Below are 22,640 nucleotides of genomic sequence, written 5' to 3'. Positions count from 1 at the left end.
CCACAATTGGTGGGAAACCTCGGTTAAGGAAGACATGTCAGAAGCGCCATTTTGGAAAGTGGCATCATCGGAACAGATGCAACGGGGGCGAAGGAACTGAGAGAATGGGGTGGAGTCCTTACAGGAAGCAGGGTGTGAGGAGCTGTAATTGAGGTAGCTGTGGGAGTCAGTGGGCTTGTAATGAATATTGGTGGACAGTCTATCACCAGAAATGGAGGCAGAGAGGTAAAGGAAGAGAAGGGAAGTGTTGGAGATGGACTATGTGAAGGTGATAATAGGGGTGGAAATTGGAAGCAAAATTGATAAATTTTTCCAGGTCCAGGTGAGAGAATGAAGCGGCACCAATACAGTCATCGATGTACCGAGAAAAGAGTTGTAGGAGGGGGCCTGAGTAGGACTGGAACAAGGAATGTTCCACATACCCCATAAAGAGACAGGCATAACTGGGGCCCATGTGGGTACCCATAGCCACACCTTTTATTTGGAGGAAGTAAGACAAGTTAAAGGAGAAATAGTTCAGTGAGAGAACAAGTTCAGCCAGACAGAGGAGAGTGATGGTGGATGGGGATTGTTCGGGCCTCTGTTCAAGGAAGAAGCGGAGAGCTCTCAGACAATCCCGGTGGGGGGTGGAGGTGTAGAGGGATTGGACGTCTATGGTGAAGAGGAGGCGGTTAGGACCAGAGAACTGGAAATTGTTGATATGACGTAGGGCATCAGCGGGATCGCGGGTGTAGGTGGGAAGAGACTGGACAAGGGGAGAGAGAAAGGAGTCAAGATAGCAAGAAATGAGTTCCGTGGGGCAGGAACAGGCTGACATGATCGGTCTACCAGGATAGTCCTGTTTGTGGATTTTGGGAAGGAGGTTGAAGCAGGCTGTCCGTGATTGGGAGATGATGAGGTTGGAAACTGTGGAGGGAAGATATCCAGAGGAGAGGTAGAGGGAGAATACTGGAGGTGGGTGAAAGGATCCATGGAACGCGGGGAGGACTCCTGCCTAAAGAAGTGAGCATGGAGACGAAGGCGGCAGAAGAAAAGTTCAGCATTGTGCCGAGTCCGGAATTTAATGAGGTGAGGGCGTAAGAGCATGAAACTGAGTCCTTTGCTGGGTACTGAACATTCAGCATCAGAGAGGGGAAGGTCAGAGGGTATGGTGAATACATGGCAAGGGCTGGGGTTAGAAGACGGGGTGGGGTCAGAGGGACGGGAAGGGGTGGAGGGTCCCTGATGGGCACTGGTATCAGTTTCACTTTTCCCTTCTAGATCCTTGCCCTCTCCAGAAGGAACCACCCCCCCTCCCACCACCTTACTGGAGAATTGTAAGTACAGACTTCAATGAGCATCATCTGCTCTCAATTCACTCTGAAGCTTGTCCTGGTTTACTCTTAAAGGGACCTGCATTTCTAACATTGTCACCACAATCAATAGAAACTAATTAATCAAAAAGAAACAGGAGTTTTTACAGTGGTGCATTATTCACTCTGGAATCTTGCTGTCAAGTAACTGATACTCTTGCACAAATAAATTCCCCTAAGACCTGGCATTAATAAGGATTATGATGTTTCATTGCACTTTCCAGATAAGTGACTGCATTGTCACTGAATCATCTTTGTAGGTCTGACCCAATACAGAATTGCACACCCACTGCCCTAAAACTTTATTTATGTTTAATGAATGAGGTTGCATGAGTATGGCAAGCCATAGTATTAACAGGTATTTATCCAAATATCCCCCTTTTCAAAACAAAATGCATGAACTATCGTTTGTAAGTTACTCCACACACATTGTTCATAAAGAAAATGATCACGCATGAAAAAAAGACTGTACTTTCTACTCTGCTCCAATTTCACCTGTCCCTACATACACATTCCACATACGGTATTTAAAGCATTCAAGTCTTTCTATAGTACGCACGTAAGTTGTTTTTTTATCTGTTCATCTAGTGTCTGCTGGTTCCTGAGGTGACGTTGTCTCTCTGGGGAATGTTGTTGCTGTGGCAAGTGTTGCTCTGTGCTAATTGTTGCTGCTAATCCATTGTATTTGTTGGGCAATGGTTGACCTCTGGGACTGATGGTTGTCATTCAGTCCATTCCTCCGTTGGTGAAATCAGATCTGCCTCATCTGTGTGCTGTGACGGAGCAGCTTCTTTGGTTGCTTGCAGATGTCTGCGGTTGTGCCGATACATCTGGTCGTTCACTTTTACTGTGTACGATCGAGGTGACAGCTTCTCTACATAGGTGCGCAAATTGCCAAGTGGGCTGACTTTTGTTGAATGTTTGCACTCTGACTGGCTCCAACTCTCAGCTCTGGCAATAACTTGATAGCTTTATCAAAGTGAAATTTGGCTGTCATATCACTTTGAGCATGTCACTCTTCCTGTTACTACTTCTGGTTTCAGCAAATGTTTTAGCTATTTGTAGAGTAATCTGGGTGCAGCATGGCATTAGTTGCTGAACTGGACTGCTTTCCATGCCTTCAGTAGGTTGTTTCTCCACCCCAGGATTGCCTTGTACACATCTGTGCTGGATCTACTCAATTTTTTGATGATTCCTTTGGCAATTTTTTTCAGCTGTCTCTGTCTTTCCATTTGACTGGGGATAGTGTGGAGATTATGTGTAGTGCTGAATTCCCCAATCATTCATGAAGTATCTGAATTGAGATGCATTCATATTGTCGCTCATCATAATGTTGAGAATGCTATAAAGACTGGTGTGCTTTCAGGTGTTCTACCATCTCACTGGTAGTCATTAATGTTAGCTGGTCTAACTCGAAGTGGTCTGAATAGTAGTCGACGGTGAAGGTGAAGAGGTCTACTCCAAGCTTCATCCATGGTCTGTCTGGGATGTCATGAGTCATGAGTGACTCTTTAGCTTACTTACCTTGGTATTCATTACAAACGCTCTATTGGCTAATGTGGTCCTTAATCTCCCGTTGCTCATGTTTGGCCAGTAAAACACTTCTCTTGCCTTCCTCAGACTAGACTCGATTCTTTGATGACTTGCATGGATCCACTTCAGCATCTCTTTTCTCATCTCTTTAGGGATCATGACCCTAGTCCCCATGTACAAGATGCCATTTTGTGCGATCACTTCATTTCTGAATGCCCAATACTCTCTTACAGGTGTGTCCTTGATGGTTCAGGCCATCCTTTCATCACAACTTCCTGTAGCATTTAAAGAGTTGTATCTTGTTGTGTAGTTTGCTTGATCTGAGCAAGATCCTTGCCTGTCAGGATCTGTTTAGCAGTTAATGGTTGGGATCATGCAAAACACTGCAGTCACTTCTAGTATGTGAAGGGTTACCAGTCCAAGCTTTTGACTTGCTTTAGCTGAGATGAGGGGATTTTGTTTAGTGCCCACTATTTGGAACTGAAGATCTTTTTTCTTGTTGTATTGGACTCCCAGCTTAGTTTGTCCTGTTGGGGTGAGCATCCTGCCATATAGAATGTCAACTTTACCTTCAGCTTCTTCATTTTTGTGTTATCATCTTGAGCAACTTCACATAGGTCTGCGAAGCTCATGATGTTGCACATAGTACCAGTGTCTATTTGATACTTCACATGAACTTGATGCTATCCTACTGCAATCATCATTCCAATAGTTACAAACCATTTTTAACCTCAAGACTTGATGACGCCAGCCTGTTCTAGGGTGTAGAATGATTTGTCAGAACCATCGTCCAACATCTCTCCAGCAACTATCTTTATCGGCTTGCTTTTCTTCATTTCAGCAAAATACTTGCATGCAAAGTGATCCAACTTCTTGCAGTTAGAGCACTGCTTTCTCAATGCTGAACATGCTCCTTTTTCCATCTTGTGGGGTCCCCACAGTATTTACATCAAGTACTACGGCCTTAATCTTTCTGCTGGTCCTCCCTTAAGTTGTCCTTCCTTTTAATCATTGACTCATGCTGGGAAGTCTTGGACTGCCTTTCAGCATACTGTGAAAACTTGTTAGTTCTCCCATCAATAACGGTTATTGATTATCTATCTCAGAGCTTCTACACACGTTGATAGCTTTCTTAAGAGTAAGTTTCTCTTCTCTCGGCAGATATGCTTTCATGGCAGGATCTCTTGTTCTAAGATGGTCCTATCTGCGATGAGATCATCCTTCAGTTGCCCGAACTCACAAGGTTCAGCTGGATGTCTCAGTGCAATCACATACTGATCAATATTACCCCTCTCTTCTCGAGTTCCAGTGTTAAGTACATAGCATTTATAAATAACAAGAGTAGAGTGTTCAAAGTGAGTCTTCAAGGCCTCCAAAATTTCACACCCATCTTGCTTTTCCACTCTTCAGTGAGTCTAGGGTACAATGCAGCTTTTAGCACTTCTTCCCCATCATTGATAACAGATTTGCTACTTTTATTTGTTCAGGTTTCTTGTTCAACACAATGAGACTGGAAGAATTGCCAATTCCATCTCAAATCTCCCTCCATATCCATAGGTGTAGGTATTGAAATATTCAATGCCATAATGACTCACCCAGCTGTCAATATCCTGTACAAAGTTGCAGCCTGAAGTTTTAAAACAAAAATAAAAATAAAAATACCTGGAAAAACTCAGCAGGTCTGACAGCATCTGCGGAGAGAAACACAGTTAACGTTTCGAGTCCGTATGACTCTTCAACGGAACTAAGGAAAAATAGAAAAGAAGTGAAATATAAGCTGGTTTAAGGAGGGGTGGGACAAGTAGAGCCGGCTAGAGGGCCAGTGATAGGTGGAAATAACCAAAAGATGTCATAGACAAAAGGACAAAGAGGTGTTGAAGGTGGTGATATTAGCTAAGAAATGTGCTAGTAGGTGACATTAAGGGTAGAAAGCAGGACGAGTTCTCCTCCATCTGACTGAACTTGTTCTCACACTGAACAATTTCTCCTTAAACTCCTATCACTTCTTCCAAATAAAAGGTGTGGCTATGGGTACCCGCATGGGCCACAGCTATGCCTGTCTCTTCATGGGGTATGTGGAACATTCCTTGTTCCAGTCCTACTCCGGCCCCCTCCCACAACTCTTTTTCCCGTACATCGATGATTACTTCGGTGCTGCTTCATGCTCTCGACTGGACCTGGAAAAATTTATTAATTTTGCTTCCAATTTCCACCCCTCCATCATTTTCACATGGTCCATCTCTGACACTTCCCTTCCCTTCCTTGACCTCTCTGTCTCAATTTCTGGTGATAGACTGTCCACCAATATCCATTACAAGCCTACCGACTCCCACAGCTACCTCGACTACAGCTCCTCACACCCCGCTTCCTGTAAGGACTTCATCCCATTCTCTCAGTTCCTTCGCCTCCGTCGCATCTGTTCTGATGATGCCACTTTCAAAAACAGTTCCTCTGACATGGCTTCCTTCTTCCTTAACCGAGGTTTTCCACCCACGGTGGTTGACAGGGCCCTCAACCGTGTCCAGCTCATCTCCCGTGCATCCACCCTCACACCTTCCTTTCCCTCCCAGAAACATGATAGGGTCCCCTTTGTCCTCACTTGTCACCCCACCAGCCTCTGCATTCAAAGGATCATCCTCCGCCATTTCCGCCAACTCCAGCATGATGCCACCACCAAACACATCTTCCCTTCACACCCCCGGCGGCATTCTGCAGGGATCGTTCCCTCCGGGACATCCTGGTCCACTCCTCCATCACCCCCTACACCTCAACCCCCTCCCATGGCACCTTCCCATGCAACCGCAGAAGATGCAACACCTGCCCCTTTACTTCCCCTCTCCTCACCGTCCAAGGGCCCAAACACTCCTTTCAAGTGAAGCAGCATTTCACTTGCACTTCCCTCAACTTAGTCGACTGCATTTGTTGCTCCCAATGCGTTTCCTCTACATTGGAGAGACCAAACGCAGACTGGGTGACCGCTTTGCAGAACACCTTCAGTCTGTCCGCAAGCATTACCCAGACCTCTCTGTCGCTTGCCATTTCAACACTTCACCCTGCTCTCATGCCCACATGTCCATCCTTGGCCTGCTGCATTGTTCCAGTGAAGCTCAACGCAAACTGGAGGAACAGCACCTCATCTTCCGACTAGGCACTTTACAGCCTTCCGGACTGAATACTGAGTTCAACAATTTTAGATCATGAACTCTCTCCTCCGTCCCCACCTCCTTTCTGATCCCCCCGCCCCCTTTTTTTCCCAATAATTTATATAGATTTTTCTTTTCCCACCTATTTCCATTATTTTTAAATGTATTTCCATCCATTGTTTTATCTCTACCGTTTAGCCTTTCTCGATTCCTTCTCCCCACCCCACCCCCACTAGGGCTATCTGTACCTTGCTTGTCCTGCTTTCTACCCTTAATTAGCACTTTCCTTTAGATAATATCACCACCTTCAACACCTATTTGTCCTTTTGTCTATGACATCTTTTGGCTATCTCCACCTATCACTGGCCCTCTATCCAGCTCTACTTGTCCCACCCCCCACCCCTTAAACCAGCTTATATTTCACCCCTTTTCTATTTTTCCTTAGTTCTGTTGAAGAGTCATACGGAATCGAAACATTAACTGTGTTCCCCTCCACAGGTGCTGCCAGACCTGCTGAGTTTTTCCAGGTATTTTTATTTTTGTTTTGGATTTCCAGCATCCGCAGTTTTGTGCTTTTATCTTAGCCTGAAGTTTTAGTTATTCTCTGCATTTTTTCCACATCTGCTTGCTTTTTTACGGCTGTCAAAATCCATTCAATCCCAGTTTTACATTTCTGACACTTTGTTCCATGTGGTGTGTAAAATGGTTACTGCCCTAAACGTTTATTTACATATGATGACATCAGAGATCACCTGAGTGCTGCAAGCTACAATGTAAGGTATTTATCTAAACATACTGCACACCCCTCCCTGGCAATCCTTTCAGATTGGCACGAATCCCTAAGCACCCAGAACTGGTAGTACAGTTACAGTTGTATCATTCTGACTCAATTTTCAAAAATATCATCTGCCTACTTTACGGAATATGTGCAGGGCTTCACTGGTATGAAATGTTGCTAAAATTTTTGCCCATCTTGGACTGGCCTCTAAACGTGGTATTCCGAGAGTACTATCGAGATTTTAATGTATGTAGGCATAGTAACGTTATTTCAGAATTCTACAATTCACAGGACTATTTTTCTTTGGGGGCAGACACTGGCCTTCTGTGTTTAGGATTGGGGTCACCAGGATTGTCTCAAAATTTTCATGGGGCTCACCGTGTACACAAATCATGACTGGAAACCTATTGTGTGATGGATTGCTGGTGCAAGCCAGTACTGTCCCAGGCAACTGCAGTATATTAAGGCACTTCTGTGTCCTTTGTTCCTGTTATTAAGTATATATAAATTGTATGAAGGAACTTCCTCTTATCAGTCATGCTGATTTTGGTAAATTTACAAAAATAAACGCAGAGGCCGATTGCAAATCAGAATGAGAAAGATTGCTGAGTAATAGGTCAGAGTCAGCAACTTGCCATTTTCTGGCTTCAGAAATGGTGCTGCTGCCAGTAAATTACTGCCGGATCTCTTGTTCCCAAAGTTCCTGCTTTGGTACATGACTAGAACGGTCCTCTACCACTTTTGACATGGTCAGGTTGGTGCCAGTGCTTTCCCAAAAAGTTGAACTGCCAGCAGAGAATGAACATTTATAAAGCTCTAGACTAAGTCCTGCAATAAGGTAAAGTCAGCCCCAGAAGAAAAGATAATCCCAGAAGTGATTCAAAGTCGGTAAAATATAATTCGTTGCTGAACTATAATGCGTCAAGCTTCCTTTGCTCCTGTACTTTTTGCTTTGTGTAAACAGATGATGTAAAATGTTTAACAAAGAAAAAAAACAATGTAACGTGGATGCCACATGAATACTTCTACAGAAAAAAAAACATTACCCTAATAAGTTACCATAGTGGTGCTGGGGCACCTTTTGCAGCTGCTGCAGAGCTTGGGGCAATGGTGCTCCTGCATGTAGGGAATTGCCAAGATTTTGACCCAGGGACAATGAAGGCACGGTGAAATATATCCAAATCACAATGGTGTGTGACTTGGAGCAGTATAGGAGCTGGTATGACATTGCTACTCTTGTCCTTCTTGTGGCAGCGGTACATTGGATGTGAATGTATATAAGTTTGTCCCACTGGCATGGAGTTGAGACCAGTGAGGGAGGTACGTTACGGTAGTCTTGGTCCATAAATAACTGATGCTGAAGATGGATCTACATGGAGAGACATGGTAAAGTTGCTCCCAATGCGGATTTATAAGGGGATTTCCCTTCCCTGTATTTGGCCACTGTGTTAGCGATGGACTAGTTAGAATTACAGACCCTGTAATTCTAGAGGATAAAAATGTCATTATCTCATTTTTTAAAATGTCCAAATCTGGTTCCATTTAACCTCCATGAGTGAATTGGAGCTGAAACACAAAAGATAGTCTCCAGATCCATTAAAATCCCTTCCCCAACCCTCCCCAAGTAAAAGGTTGGCAGCAACTTTTTAAATCAGAAACTCTGTGTTCAGGGAACTGATTTGTGTAGCTTTATTTGTGACTGGCTCCAACCTTCCATTGCTCATATGGTCCAGGCTCAGAGAAAATTGGTGGATAGTCAAAACTTGCGATTTTGCACTGTCCTTCCAACTTTCCATAACTTAAATTGTTAGCAGCAGTACACTTCTTTTCCCTCAGAGGATTGAGACAAAATAACTTCACACACGGCAATCAGTCATCAAAGCTTAAAGTTCATCCTCTGCTACCTACAAGAGAGGGGGCGGTCCTGGACTTAATTTTAGGGAATGAAGCCGGGCAAGTGGTGGAGGTATCAGTGGGGGAGCATTTTGCAGATAGTGATCATAACTCCGTTAGATTCAAGGTTGTTATAGAAAAGGACAAGGATGGGCCAGAAATCAGAGTTCTAAATTGGGAGAAGGCCGATTTTAAAAAGATGAGATATGATTTGGCCAGAGTGGGCTGGGAGCAGCTACTTTTAGGTAAATCTGCGTGAGCAGTGGGACTCATTCAAGAAGGAAATAGGGAGAGTACAGGGCCAACATATTCCAGTAAAGACAAAGGGTGGGACCAAGGGAACCCTGGATGTCAAGGGATATATAAGATTGGATAAAGAGAAAAAGAGGGGCTTATGGCAGATACCGAGGGCTTAAAACAGCGGAAGCCCTATAGAATGTGTAGGGGGGAACTTAAAAAGGAAATTACGAGAGCAAAAAGGGGGCATGAAAAAACATTGGCAGGTAAAATAAAGGAAAATCCAAAGTTATTTTACAAGTACATTAAGAGTAAGAGGATAACTGGGGAAAGAGTAGGGCCCATTGAGGACCATAGTGTTAACTTGTGTGTGGAGCTGGAAGACGTAGGTAAGGTTCTAAATTAATACTTTGTGTCAGTGTTCACAAGTGAGAGGGATGACGTAGGTATGGAAATCAGTCAGAAGGACTGTGATATGATTAAAGAAATTAGCATAGAAAGGGAGGAGCTTCTAAGTGGTCTGGCAGGCTTAAAAGTAGATATATCTCCAGGCCCGGATGAAATGTATCCCAGGCTGTTGAGTGAGGCAAAGGAGGAGATAGCAGGGGCGCTGGCAATAATTTTCAATACCTCTCTGGCCACAGGAGAGGTGCCAGAGGATTGGAGGACAGCCAATGTGGTACCGTTATTCAAGAAGGGAGGAAGGGATAAATTAGGGAACTACAGGCCAGTCAGTCTAACCTCAGTGGTGGGGAAACTATTGGAAGCAATTCTGAGGGACAGAATTAACCTTCACTTGGGGAGGCAGGGATTAATTAAGGACAGTCAGCATGGTTTTGTTACGGGGAGGTCATGTCTGACTAATTTGATTCAATTTTTCAAAGAGGTGACCAGGTGTGTAGATGTGGGCAATGCATTTGATGTAGTTTACTAGGATTTCAGCAAGGCTTTTTACAAGGTCCCGCATGGGAGACTGATAACGAAGGTAAGAGCCCATGGGATCCAAGGCAATTTGGCAAATTGGATCCAGAATTGGCTGAGTGATAGGAAGCAGAGGGTGATGGTCAAGGGATGTTTTTGTGACTGGATGCCTGTGTCCAGTGGGGTTCCACAGGGATCGGTGTTGGGTCCCTTGCTGTTTGTGGTATATAAAAATGATTTAGACTTAAATGTAGGAGGGTTGATCAGTGAGTTTGCGGATGACACGAAAATTGGTGGGGTGGTAAATAATGAGGAGGATAGCCTTAGATTACAGGAGGATATAGACGGGCTGGTCAGATGGGCTGATCAGTGGCAAATAGAATTTAATATGGACAAGTGAGGTGATGCACTTCGGCAGTACGAACAAGGCACGGGTATACACGATGAATGGTGGGACCCTGGGAAGTACCGAGGATCAGAGGGACCTTGGTGTGCATGTCCACCGGTTCCTTAAGGTAGTGGGACAGGTAGATAAGGTGGTTAAGAAGGCATATGGGATACTTGCCTTTATTAGCCAAGGCATAGAATATAAGAGCAGGGAGGTTATGCTGGAACTGTATAAAATGCTGGTTAGGACACAGCTAGAGTATTGTGTGCAGTTCTGGAATCTGCATTATGGGAAGGATGTGATTGCACTAGAGAGAGTGCAGAGGAGATTTACCAGGATGTTGCCTGGGCTGGAGAGTTTTAGTTATGAGGAGAGATTGGATAGACTGGGGTTATTTTCCTTGGAGCAGAGGAGATTGAGGGGGGGACATGATTAAGGTGTATAAAATTATGAGGGGCATAGATAGGGTAGACAGGAAGGAACTTTTCCCCTTGGTGGAGGGATCAATAACCAGGGGGCATAGATTTAAGGTAAAGGGCAGGAGGTTTAGAGGGAATGTGAGGGTGGTGGAAATTTGGAACTCACTGCCTGAAAGGGTGGTAGAGGCAGAAACCCTCATAACATTTAAAAAGTATTTGGATATGGACTTGCAATGCCATGGCATACAAGGCTATGGGCCTAGTGCTGGAAAATGGGATTAGAATAGTTAGGTACTTGTTTGACCAGCACAGACTTGATGGGCCAAAGGGCCTTTTTCTATGCTGTAGAACTTTACTTCTGCCATGTTACTTGCAATAAGTGCTTGTGGTGGAAGAATAAGTTAGTCTTTCTTCACAAGTTGGTATATTTTTGAGACAGCTGTCCAGTGTAACAGACTTCCTAGTATCACACCGCCACTCCCCCTCCCCTCACCCTCCAATCACTCACCCCTCCCTTCCCTTTATCCTTCCCCTCTCCCCTCCTGACCCCCCTCTCGTCCCTCCTCCACCCTCTCACGCTCCCCTTCCCCTTCCTTCCCCCTCCTCTCCCCTCCCCTATCCCCCTCCCTTTCCCCTTCCTCCACCCCACCCCTTTCACCCCTCCCCTCCCCCACCCCTTCCCTGCCTGCATCTTCCCTCCTCTCTACTCCCCCTTCCCCACAACCCTCCCCTCTCTACCCCTTACCCCAATTCACACCCTACATTGTCCCACACCCTGCCCTCCCCCACTACCCTCCCTACCCCCCTTCCCAGCCTCCTGCCCCCATCCCCCCTACCCTTCCCTCCCTCCTCCCAGTCTCCCCTCCGCCCTCCCCACCTCGCTCACCCTCCCCTCCCTCCTCCCCATCCCTCCCCACTCTCCCCTCCCTCACCCCTCCCCTCCTCTCCACACCTCTCCCTTCCCTCCTCCCCTCCCCCCTCTCCCTTCCCTCCCCCCCCCTCCCCTCTGTTCTCCCCTCCCCTCCTCACTATTACAGTCAACTTCTGCCGTTCACATTCCCCCATCGCGATTTTTTTTACCCGCGCAACTCTGTGTATCCAACCGTGGTTCGCGCCCCTGAAAAGTCACTCATCCGCGATTAAAAATATGACAATCCAGATGCCACAAGTTCACAGTGGCATTTAAACAGCACACACCTGCTTAACAGGTGGTAAATATCACATTTTTGGACCCTCTTAAAGCACTGGTGTCACTGCACACTTAGAAATATTGAAACTCTAAGTGTTACCAATCCCCTGCCTCCAGCCATTAAAATACTGCTCACAAACTAAACAGCACCTACACAAGCGAACATTTAAAGTTTCTGCACATGGTCCTGAAAGTTAGTATAGAAATTACTTTATAAAGTTCTTCAGAAACTATTTTAAAAATTGCTATTTGTCCTCTTTACCTCGAAGAAAGTGCACACTGCAAATGTCCCTTTACAGCGCATGTGCAGTCTCCATGTGCATGTGCACAGTAATGTACAGTACTGTGAATTATAAGTTGTACGACACGTATGTACTGTATTCTGTAATTGAAAAGTTGTAACTTGTTTTTGTTTTCTTGTGTTGACAAACAATTTCTTCAAAATTGTCTTCAACTTAATCCAAAAAAAAAGTTTTTATTGACTTCATTAATGTAAAAATGCTGGATGGCAGGAACACATCGAATTCAGTCCCATTATAAACTGTGTTTGCCAATTGCGATTTTGCCCTTCGCGAGATCTTGCAGGAATGGAATCCCCCCCCCCACCACCGAATGGGTGTGTTAACCATAATACATTGCAAAGAGAGAAAAATTGCTAGTTACACGGTGTCGACTTTAGCACTTTATACTCCCTCATGAGATCCTATTATCTAGAAACAGCAGGGGCTCAATGCAGCCCATCGCAGAGGGAACCACAGTGGCTGGGCCCACTTAATCATGGGAGAGGCTCCTCATCAGTCGTCGGGTGGCAGGAAAAGCTCCCCGATGAAGTTGGAGGGTGGAAGGGACTGACGCGGGATTCCTGGCTGATGGCGAATGTCAATTAGGCTCATTAATGAGCCTATTGACACCCATTAATCTTGAGCCCATCGCAACTTAGCGGTGCCTCAGGGGTCAATTGGAGGTCACATCGTTCTCCCGCGCCTTCAGAAGGCCGCCTAGCAAAACCTGTTGGGTTTTCCAGCGTCCTCCGGAAACAGGGTTGGGGGGGGTTGGGGTTGTTCCCTTGTGGCCAGGCATTCTGTGCCTCATTGAGGGACCTGGTATCGGGCAGGGGAGTGGCTGCTGATAACAGCACCCACCCCAGCCCTTGCCTCCGACCCCCCAATTCCCCTCCCGTGACCCCCACTCCATGTCCCCCATCCTGCTTTCACTCAGCTGTGTTCTGAGTTCTCCACAATCCTGTGCCTCGGGTGGGTGCAGTGACGACAGCAGTCAGCACTTCCCTGGTGCTGGGGGCAATGACGAGCTGTCGGCCTCTTATCGGCCAGCATCTCTTGTCAGGCAGCACTTCTGCTGCCATGGACCTCAATCGCAGGGAAGGCCCAACAGCGGCTAATTAAGTGGCTTTAAGGGCACTTGATTCCATCGGGTGTCCCCCATGGAACTGAAGGGGGTTTCCCACCGGTTCTCTGACCAGTGGGCAAGAATCATGTCTGCGCACAAAATCCCAGCCCTGGTGTCTAGCATAGCTCTCTAGATTTCCAACCACTTTATTGAAGGCAGTGAGTCAGACTGGGGTATGGTCACAAAGCAGTAATGTCTTGGTACCTTGTGTGAATCAACTGTATGATGATTGCTGGGCTTTTCAACTCTGGGGATCTTCACAGCTAAGCCTACTCCTATCCTCATCTCAAGCCCATTAGGCATTACAGTTGGGAACAAGATCCTGACTAATTTAGCGTCCTTTGTCTTGGGGATCCTTATAAACACACATAGAAATTCGAACAGGTTGTCAGGCCATTATGTCCGACCAGCCTGTACTGCATTTACTCACCATGCAAGCAACTAGCTCTAATTGCATTTACCCAGCCTGTTCCTATATCCCTATATACTCTTTCCTTCATCCACTTCTCCAAGCTAATATAGAACATTGATATAATTTCTGCCTCAACCATATGGAAACGAGTTTTACAGCCTCTCATTCTGCATGAAAAGTTTTCTGATGCCCTCTGTTCTAAATTTCCTGCGTTTAATTTTGTACCTACGCTCTCATTCCAGACCCCTCAACTACTGAAAACAGTCTGCTTCTATCCACTTTGTCCCGTCTTTTCATAACTTTAAACTTCTTTCATATGGACTGTTGCATCCATACCCAGAACATTACCCTGGCAGAGCAATTGAGAGTTTTATGATTTCACTGAAACCACAAAAGGCAATTTCAAACTATATGTTCAACAACTGAGCAGCTAAAAGTAGTTATAAAGAGACTGCAACCTGGTTATTTAAGAGCTATGTTCTGACTGACTGACTATGCCGCAAAGTCCCACATGTTCTCCATCTGAAATGGATTCAAAGTTTAAACAGGAGTTCAGATAGACTGCTTTTCCCAGAGTCCCATTGGAGATCAGAACTGTATTCCCTGTCTGAGCTAGATTCCTATCCAGTTCCCACAGGACATTCAATGTGCTGCCCCTCCCAGGAACTACACTAGTAACTGTCCAGTTATCTTGCCTGCTGCAAATGTATTTCAGATGGGCTGCAGCAGACTTGACAGACATCCAAAGAAAAATCTGACACTTTCCATTACATATTGTCTCTTAAAATTCTTCAGTGTAAAACTACAATGGTGTATAATACACAAGATGTGGGCAAAAGTTCAACTTGAACCCAAGCTTTTCTGATGTCAATGAGAGTTCAATATTCTTGCAAGAATGTGTCTTATATAACATAATGGATATATGTGCAGCAATTACAGTGACAGCTACTACATACTGAGGATGTATGGCTGTGGGTTAGAATAACAGCTGTTACAGGAAATAAAAACCTATCCATTGTATGAATGGCATTCTGTACTCACACTAGTAATAGGAACAGTAACCAAAGAATCTTAAATGGGTTCTATTTGTTGGAACTGCTTTCCTGTTCTTTTTTTTTGGTACTTTAAACAGCAGAGCACACAGGCATCAGTTGTGACAAACGCAGAACCAGATCTTAATGAGCACTTTGTTGGCTAACTCCCAAGCCTGGATGTGAAGGATAAAAGAGACTTGGATGCTTAGGTAGAGAATCTTTATTGCCCACTACAGAGCAAACTTATTCCCTCTAACACACCAGACAGCCAGTGCTTTTCTTTTGATGAAACCAATTAAACTAAATTAAGAAAAACTAAGGACAAAATAAGATGCAGCCCCTTACAGGGACACTGCAAACAGAAAGTCAAATGTTAAAGGAAACTTACAAACATTAAACCAAAATGTGATCAAAGGGGTCTATAAAACACCCCAGTGTCCACAGTGCCCAGTGGGCGCGAAAGGGACAGCCAGTGCTCATCTTTTAATGAAACCAATTCAACTAAATGAGGGACAAAATAAGATGCAGCCCCTTAAAGGGGCACTACAAACAGAAAGTCAAATGTTAAAGGAAACTAACAAACATTAAACCAAAAGGTGATCAGTGGGGGATGGGGGGGTGGCGGTGTTGTCTATAAAGCACCCCAGTCCCCACAATGCCCGCTAAGCACAGAAGGAGACAGCCAATGCTGGCTGATATACAATTGAGTATAATTAACAACACAACACCCATCATCTGTTCACCTTGTTACCTTCAAGTACTGGGCATTTAAAATTCATTAAACAGAACCTATCTGATGCCAACACACATCTTACACAATCCAACATGAATACTCAGTTAAGTACCAGATGATTCCACCATGATTATATGATTCTTTATTATTAAGTTCTGAATCACTCTAAGAATTCAGGTACATGATCCCAGCCTCACTACAGAAAACAGTGATTTACTCAAAACTTTGATACCGGTTTTACATTTCATGCTACTAATGTTACATCGCAACACATCAAAAGACACATAAAAATTGCATCAGATTAACATGCAGACAAGAAATGTACTTAGTCCATTTTCAACCTCTTGCAATGGTGCTATTACCATAGTTACATGGTCCACTTAAGTTCTTCAAGAAGGGGAAAATTGAATATGAGAGTAAACTTGCAGGGAACATAAAAACTGACTGTAAAAGCTTCTATAAATATGTGAAGAGAAAAAGATTAGCGAAGACAAATGTAGGTCTCTTACAATCAGAAACGGGGGAAATTATAATGGGGAACAAAGAAACGGCAGAAGAATTGAACACTCATTTTGGTTCTATCTTTACAACAGAGGACACAAATAATTTCCCAGAAATGTTAGGGAACCAAGGGTCTAGTGAGAGGGAGGAATTGAAGAAAATCAGTATTAGTAAAAAAAATAGTGCTAGAGAAATTAATGGGGTTAAAGGCTGAAAAATCCCCAGGGCCTGATAATCTACATCCCAGAGTGCTTAAGGAAGTGGCCCTGGAAATATTGGATGCATTGGTGGTCATCTTCCAAAATTCTATAGACTCTGGAGCAGTTCCTACAGATTGGAGGGTGGCAAATGTAACCCCACTATTTAAAAAAGGAGGGAGAGAAAAAACAGAGAATTACAGACCAGTTAGCCTAACATCAGTAGTGAGGAAAATGCTAGAGTCTGTTATAAAAGACGTGGTGACAGAACACTTGGAAAGCATTAACGGGAATAGACAAAGTCAGCATGGGTTTATGAAAGGGAAATCAGGATTAACTAATCTACTGGAGTTTTTTGAGGATGTAACTAGTAAGATGGATAAGGGAGAACCAGTGGATGCAGTGTATTGTATTTCAAGAAGGCTTTTGATAAGGTCCCATAAAAGGCGCTATTGGGCAAAATTAAAGCACATGAGATTGGGGGTACTATACTGGCAAGGATTGAGAATTGGTTGACAGACCAGAAACAGAGAGTGGGAATAAATGTTTCTTTTTCTGGGTGGCAGGCAGGGACTAGTGGTGTACCACAGGGATCAGTGCTTGGGCCCCAGCAATTCACAATACATATAAATGACTTGGATGAGGGAACCAGATACAATATTTCCAAGTTTGCTGTTGAGACAAAACTGGATGGGGTTGTGAGGAGGATGCAAAGAGGCTTCAGGGCGATTTAGACAAGTTGTGTGTTTGGGCAAGCACATGGCAGATGCAGTATAATGTGGATAACTGTGAAGTTATACACTTTGGTGTGAAAAACAGAAAGGTGGAGTATTATTTAAGTGGTGATATATTGGGAAATGTGGATGTACAATGGGATCTGGGTGTCCTTGTACACCAGTTAATGAAAGTAAATAGGCAGGTGCAGCAAGCAATTAGGAAGGCAAATGGTATGTTGGCCTTCATTGCAAGAGGTTTTGAGTTCAGAAGTAGTAGTTATACAGGGCTTTGGTGAGACCACACCTTGAGTATTGCATGCAGTTTTGGCCTACCTACCTAAGAAAGGATATACCTACTATTGACGGAGTGCAGCGAAGGTTCACTAGGCTGATACCGGGGATGACAGCACGGTCGTATGAGGAGAGATTGGTTTGACTGGGCTTGTATTCACTTGAGTTTAGAAGAATGAGAAGGGATCTGATTGAAACATATAAAATTCTAACAGGGCTAGGCATACTAGATGCAGGGAGGATGTTTCCCCTAGTTGGGGAATCTAGATCCAGGGGCCACAATCTCAGGATATGGGGCAGGCCATTTAGGACTGAGATGAGAACAAATTTCTTCATTCAGAGGGTGGTCAACTTGTGGAATTCTGTACCACAGAAGGCAGTGGAGACCGGGCCACTGAGTATATTCAAGAAAGAAATTGATAAATTTTTGGATATTAGGGGCATCAAGGGGTATGGAGAGAAAATGGGAATATGGCATTGAGAGAGAGGATCAGCCATGGTCATATTGAATGGCGGAGCAAGCTTGAGGGGCTGAATGGCCTACTCCTGCTCCTAGGTTCTATGTGTTCAATCACTTTATTACCATAAACACAGTGACCAGAACAAGATCTCTCCAGACCATCTAGACATAAAGTGGATGTGTGTGTGTCTCAACTTCTTTTACTGTATTCAATGCACTAGCGTTCTCCGGTAGCTAATAATTAATAATAACTAGTTAAAGTTTAAGTGGCTTTCATTGTTATTTCTCCTGATCTGAGTAGAATGCAACCATGTGTCATTGCCTGTGACCAGAACAACATCCCCTCCAGACCCTCAAGAAATGAATAAATGACCTTCACAAGTCCATCAATTCCTCATCCTTGCCTTCATCCTGCTTCACTTTGTTCAGCAAAGTTGAAAGCTGTTTTAACTCATTATGCTGATCCCACAGACAGCCCAGGACATTAAGGTACACAGGTAGGGTGAGCCCAAATTGTCACCCTGTTGACTGCTATCATTGAATCCAGTTAGTTACTTACTGTGTGTAGTATGGGAAGTGCACGCTCACAATTACACATGGACCTTCTACCTACTATAATTACAGACATACAAATGTTCCTCTATCTGTTGTAGTACAGAGGAAATGTGTGTGTTTATAAATGGGTAACATGAATATAGGGTATGTGTGTTTTTGTCTAAACTTATTTTATTTCGTTCAATGCAATAGCATTCTCCAGTTGTTCATAATTTCACATTTAAGAGATTTTCAATGTAATTTTAATGCACTAGCATTAAAATGCCAGACCAGGTTCAGCAGCACTAGCTGAAGGGTAACTCTCTTGGTACTTTTAATTAAACATGTTTTACAGGAAAGGAATTATTCTCACAACCTTCTTTGTACTGCAGACCTCCACGTACCCATAATCCAGAGCTTCTCTAAGGAGCAAGTATCTGATTACACGGCTTTCCTGCTGGGAAGTAGGAAGAACACGCTGTATGTGGGAGCCAGAGGCACCGTGTTTGCTCTTAGCCTTACCGCAGTGACCCAAGAGCTTAAGACAGTGGTGAGTAAGCTGTGGTTCTTGATCATCTTGTATCTGCAGGAATGGAAGGGGTTCCATGCTTATCGAAATTCTGGTCAATTGTGAGGTCAGTAAATTAGCTAACTTATAAAGCAGAACTTGAGCTATGAGCAAATTTGCGTAGGGTAAATAAAGTTAGAGAGATGAATGCATGACTCAAAGACTGGTGTGGGAGAAATGGGTTTTGATTCACAGGGACTAGCACCAGTACTGGGGAAAGTGGGAGCTAAACTGTTGGGATGGTTTTCACCTGAACTGTGCTGGGACCAGTGTTCTGGTGAGTTGTATAACTAGGGCAGTAGAGAGGACTTTAAACAAAATAGTCAGGGGTAGGGGGGGTAGGGATCATGGGAGAGGAGATGAGGTAAATTAAGGGGAAACAATTGGGTAATAGAGCAGTGTAGCAATTTGGGTAATGCTAGCCAGAGTATGGCAGGAAGTGACAGAGCGTTAAGACTTAAGAGTCCACCAGCAGATAAGACCAGAGATTGCAAGAATGATAACAAGACAGAGTTAAAGGCTCTGTACCTGAATGCACACAGCATTTGCAACAAAATGGATGAATTGTTAGCACACATAGAAATAAAGATGTATGATCTGATAGCCATCACTGAGACACAAATGCAGGGAGACCAAAGCTGGGACCTGAATATTGAAGGGTATTCCACATTTTCAAGAGGCAGGAAGCTAGAAAAAGCTGGTGGGGTGGCTTTGTTAATTAAGGATACATTAGGGCATAGTGAGAGGTGACCTTGGCTCAAAAAAAAAGTTGTAGAATCAGCTTGAGTAGAGGTAAGAAATAGGAAAGGTAAGAGGTCACTTGTGGGAGTAGTTTATAGGCCACCAAACAGTAGCTTAACAGTAAGAGAGGAAGAAATAAATGGGGCATGGAAGAAAAGCACTGCAATAATCATGGGTGACTTTAATCTACATGTAGATTGGGTGAATCAGATTAGCAAATGTAGCCTGAAAAATGACTTCATAGTAGGTGGAATTTTCCCTGAATTGCACTGTGTGGTGGCGGACATGAAAAAAGACATTTTTCCTACCCGCCGCAATCATCAGCTTCCTGCCTCATTAATTATGTAGCCACAGGAAATATACCATATCACTGGCGCGCAGCCTCTGAATCGCCCACCACCCCGTTACCTTGCTGTTTCCTCACTCCGGGTGCCATATCTAAACTACAGATGTGCACACAGTTCTCAATGCTTGCAGCCCAGTTCAGCTCCAGTGAAGACATGGCCCTGAAAGCCAGGAAGGCTTCAGCATCCCATCCCCAAAACGCCTTCTGGAGGCCTGCTGTGATGTTCTGTATCTCCGCTCTGGCCAAAGGACGTCCAGCAAACTCACCATTCTGGCTTGGGAGACGGTGGCAGTGGTGGTCAGTGCCAATGTTGCACAGAAGTGGTTAGTCATCCAGTGCAGAAAGAGGATCAATGATCTCATCCGTGCCGTCAGGGTAAGTCAACCATCTCATCACTATAAACTCACACACTCTCAAACTCATCACACATTCACTGGCATCTCACTCACTGCCAGCTCAAGGGACATCACCACTGACTCTCCCACACCCACGCACATTTCCATCTGGCCTCATTTGTTCTAGAGGCCGCGTCCTCAGCCCTCACGTCTTGAAGCCACTTGCACAGATCAACATGTGCCCACCCCACATACCTTGGGATACTGTCCTACCCCAGTACGGTCCTCGTCCTGCAGCCTCTTTCCTTACCTGAGGCCACTTCAAGCAAGCACTAGCCCTGCAGCCATTGAAATGCCATCCGCACCTTACCGCTGGTCTAGTAGGTAGAGACTTGCCTGTGAGACTCCTGAAAAGTGATGTGTTGCTGAGTGCAAAGCCTGGTGCTAATGACTGCGATTGCTGCCTGAAGCAAGATAGACAAACAAGCCTTGAAGTCCCGAACGAAGTGCAGGTCGCCAGGTGCATGTCGCTTATGGTCCATTGTGAAACACAACGGTGTGATCATTGAGCTCATGATTCAGCATGGGGGGATGATCCCAGCAAGCAGGGCTTATAATGAGATTCTAATGTATTGAAATTAGCTTCCCGACGTGCAGAGGCTGGAAACATGGCCCATCATTGACGGGTGGAATGGACGATTGCAAACAGGTTTCACGATGACGTGAAACCGATTGTTGCGATCTCCCAATATTTTCCATTCCTGCCCGCTATGATGCCCACCGCAAACAGGAGTGGAAAATCCCAGCAACAGTGTGTATTTACGACAGTTTCTTAGAGCAATACATTCTATAGCCAGCCAGGGAGCAGGCTATTCTAGAACTGGTAATATGCAATGTGACAGGATTAACTGATGACCTCATGGTAAAGGATCCTCTAGGCAACAGTGATCATAACATGCTAGGATTTCATATTCAGTTTGAAGGAGAGAAGTGTGGGTCTAAGACTAGTATTTTAAACCTAAGTAGAGGTAACTATAAGGGTATGAAGGCAGGGTTAGCTAAGGTGAACTGGAAAACTAGATTAAAAGGTAGGAAATTAGAGATGCAGTGACAGACTTTTAAGGAGATACTTGATAATGGTCGGCAAAGATTTATCCCAGTGAGAAGGAAAGGCTCTTTGAGAAGGATGCATCATCCGTGGCTAAATACAGAAGTTAAGGATTGTATCAAAGTGAAAGAAACACTGTACAAATCTGCAAAGAAGATTAGACAGATTTTAAGAACTAGCAAAGAATGACTAAAAAACGAGGGAGAAAATAGAGTATGAGAGAAAGCTAGCTAGTAATATAAAAACAGATAGTAAGAGTTTCTTCTACAAGTACTTAAATAGGAAAAGAGTACCAAAAACTAGGGTTGGTCCTCTAGAGAGTGAGTCTGGGGAATTGATAATGGCAAACAAGGAAATGGCAGAGGCATTGAACAGGTATTTTGTGTCTGTCTTCACTAAAATTTCCCAAAAATATTTGAAAGTCAAGAGGGGAAAAGGAGGGAGGAACTTAAAACAATCACCATCACTAGAGAGAAGGTGCTGGGAAAACTATTAGACCTAAAGGCTGACAAATCTCCAGGACCAAAAGATCTGCATCTTAGGGCCTTAAAAGAAATGGCTGCAGAGATATTACAGGCATTAGTCATAATCTTCCAAAATTTCTTAGATTCTGGAAGGGTCCCAGCAGATTAGAAAATAGCAAAGGTAACACCTTTATCCAAGAAAGGAGGGAGACAGAAAGCAGGAAACTATAGGCCAGTTAGCCTAACATCTGACATAGGGAAATTGCTAGAATCCATTACTGAAGCAGTTATGGCAGGATACTTAGAAAATCATAATGGGACCAGGCAGTGTCAACATGGGAAATGTTGAAAGGGAAATCATATTTAATTAATTTACTAGAATTCCTTGAGTAAGGAACAAGCAAGATGGATAAAGGGGGACCTTTGGATGTGATATACTTAGATTTTCAAAAGGCATTTGATAAGGTGCCACATCAAAGTAAGAACACATGGTGTAGAAGATAACATATTAGCATGGATAAAGGATTGGTTAGGTAAGAGGAAGCAGAGAGTTGGAATAAATGGGTATTTTTCAGGTTGGCAAGCTGTAACTGGAGGAGTAACACAAGGATCAGTGCTGGGGTCTCAACTCTTTACAATCTACATCAATGACTTGGATGAAGGGACTGAATGTATGGTAGCTAAATTTGCCGATGACATTAAGATAGGGAGGAAAGTAAGTTGTCAAGAGGAGGTCGAGAGTCTGCAAAGGGATATAGACAGATTGAGTGAGTGGGCAAAAATTTGGCAGATGGGGTATAATGTGGGAAAATGTGAACTTGTCCACTTTGGCAGGAAAAATAGAAAATAAGTATATTATTTAAATAGAGAAAGACTGCAGAACTTGACAGTACAGAGGGATCTAGGTGTTCCATTACATGAATCATAAAAAAGTTAGTAT

At 44.1% G+C, this 22,640-nt stretch overlaps 1 protein-coding gene across 2 annotated transcripts in view; it reads left to right on the top strand.

Annotated features, from left to right (window-relative positions):
- LOC144685779 (semaphorin-4B-like) overlaps positions 1–22,640 on the top strand; it is a 99,680-nt gene that overhangs the window by 12,999 nt on the left and 64,041 nt on the right. For both annotated transcript variants that reach the window (XM_078550650.1, XM_078550649.1), the window contains exon 2: positions 18,531–18,688. In XM_078550650.1, coding sequence (XP_078406776.1) covers positions 18,531–18,688 — 158 coding nt within the window. The remainder of the gene's footprint in view (positions 1–18,530; positions 18,689–22,640) is intronic.

This window comes from Cetorhinus maximus, chromosome 10 (genome assembly GCF_964194155.1).
Source record: "Cetorhinus maximus chromosome 10, sCetMax3.hap1.1, whole genome shotgun sequence".
Lineage (NCBI taxonomy): Eukaryota > Metazoa > Chordata > Chondrichthyes > Lamniformes > Cetorhinidae > Cetorhinus > Cetorhinus maximus.
This window is presented reverse-complemented; position numbering and strand designations above follow the sequence as displayed.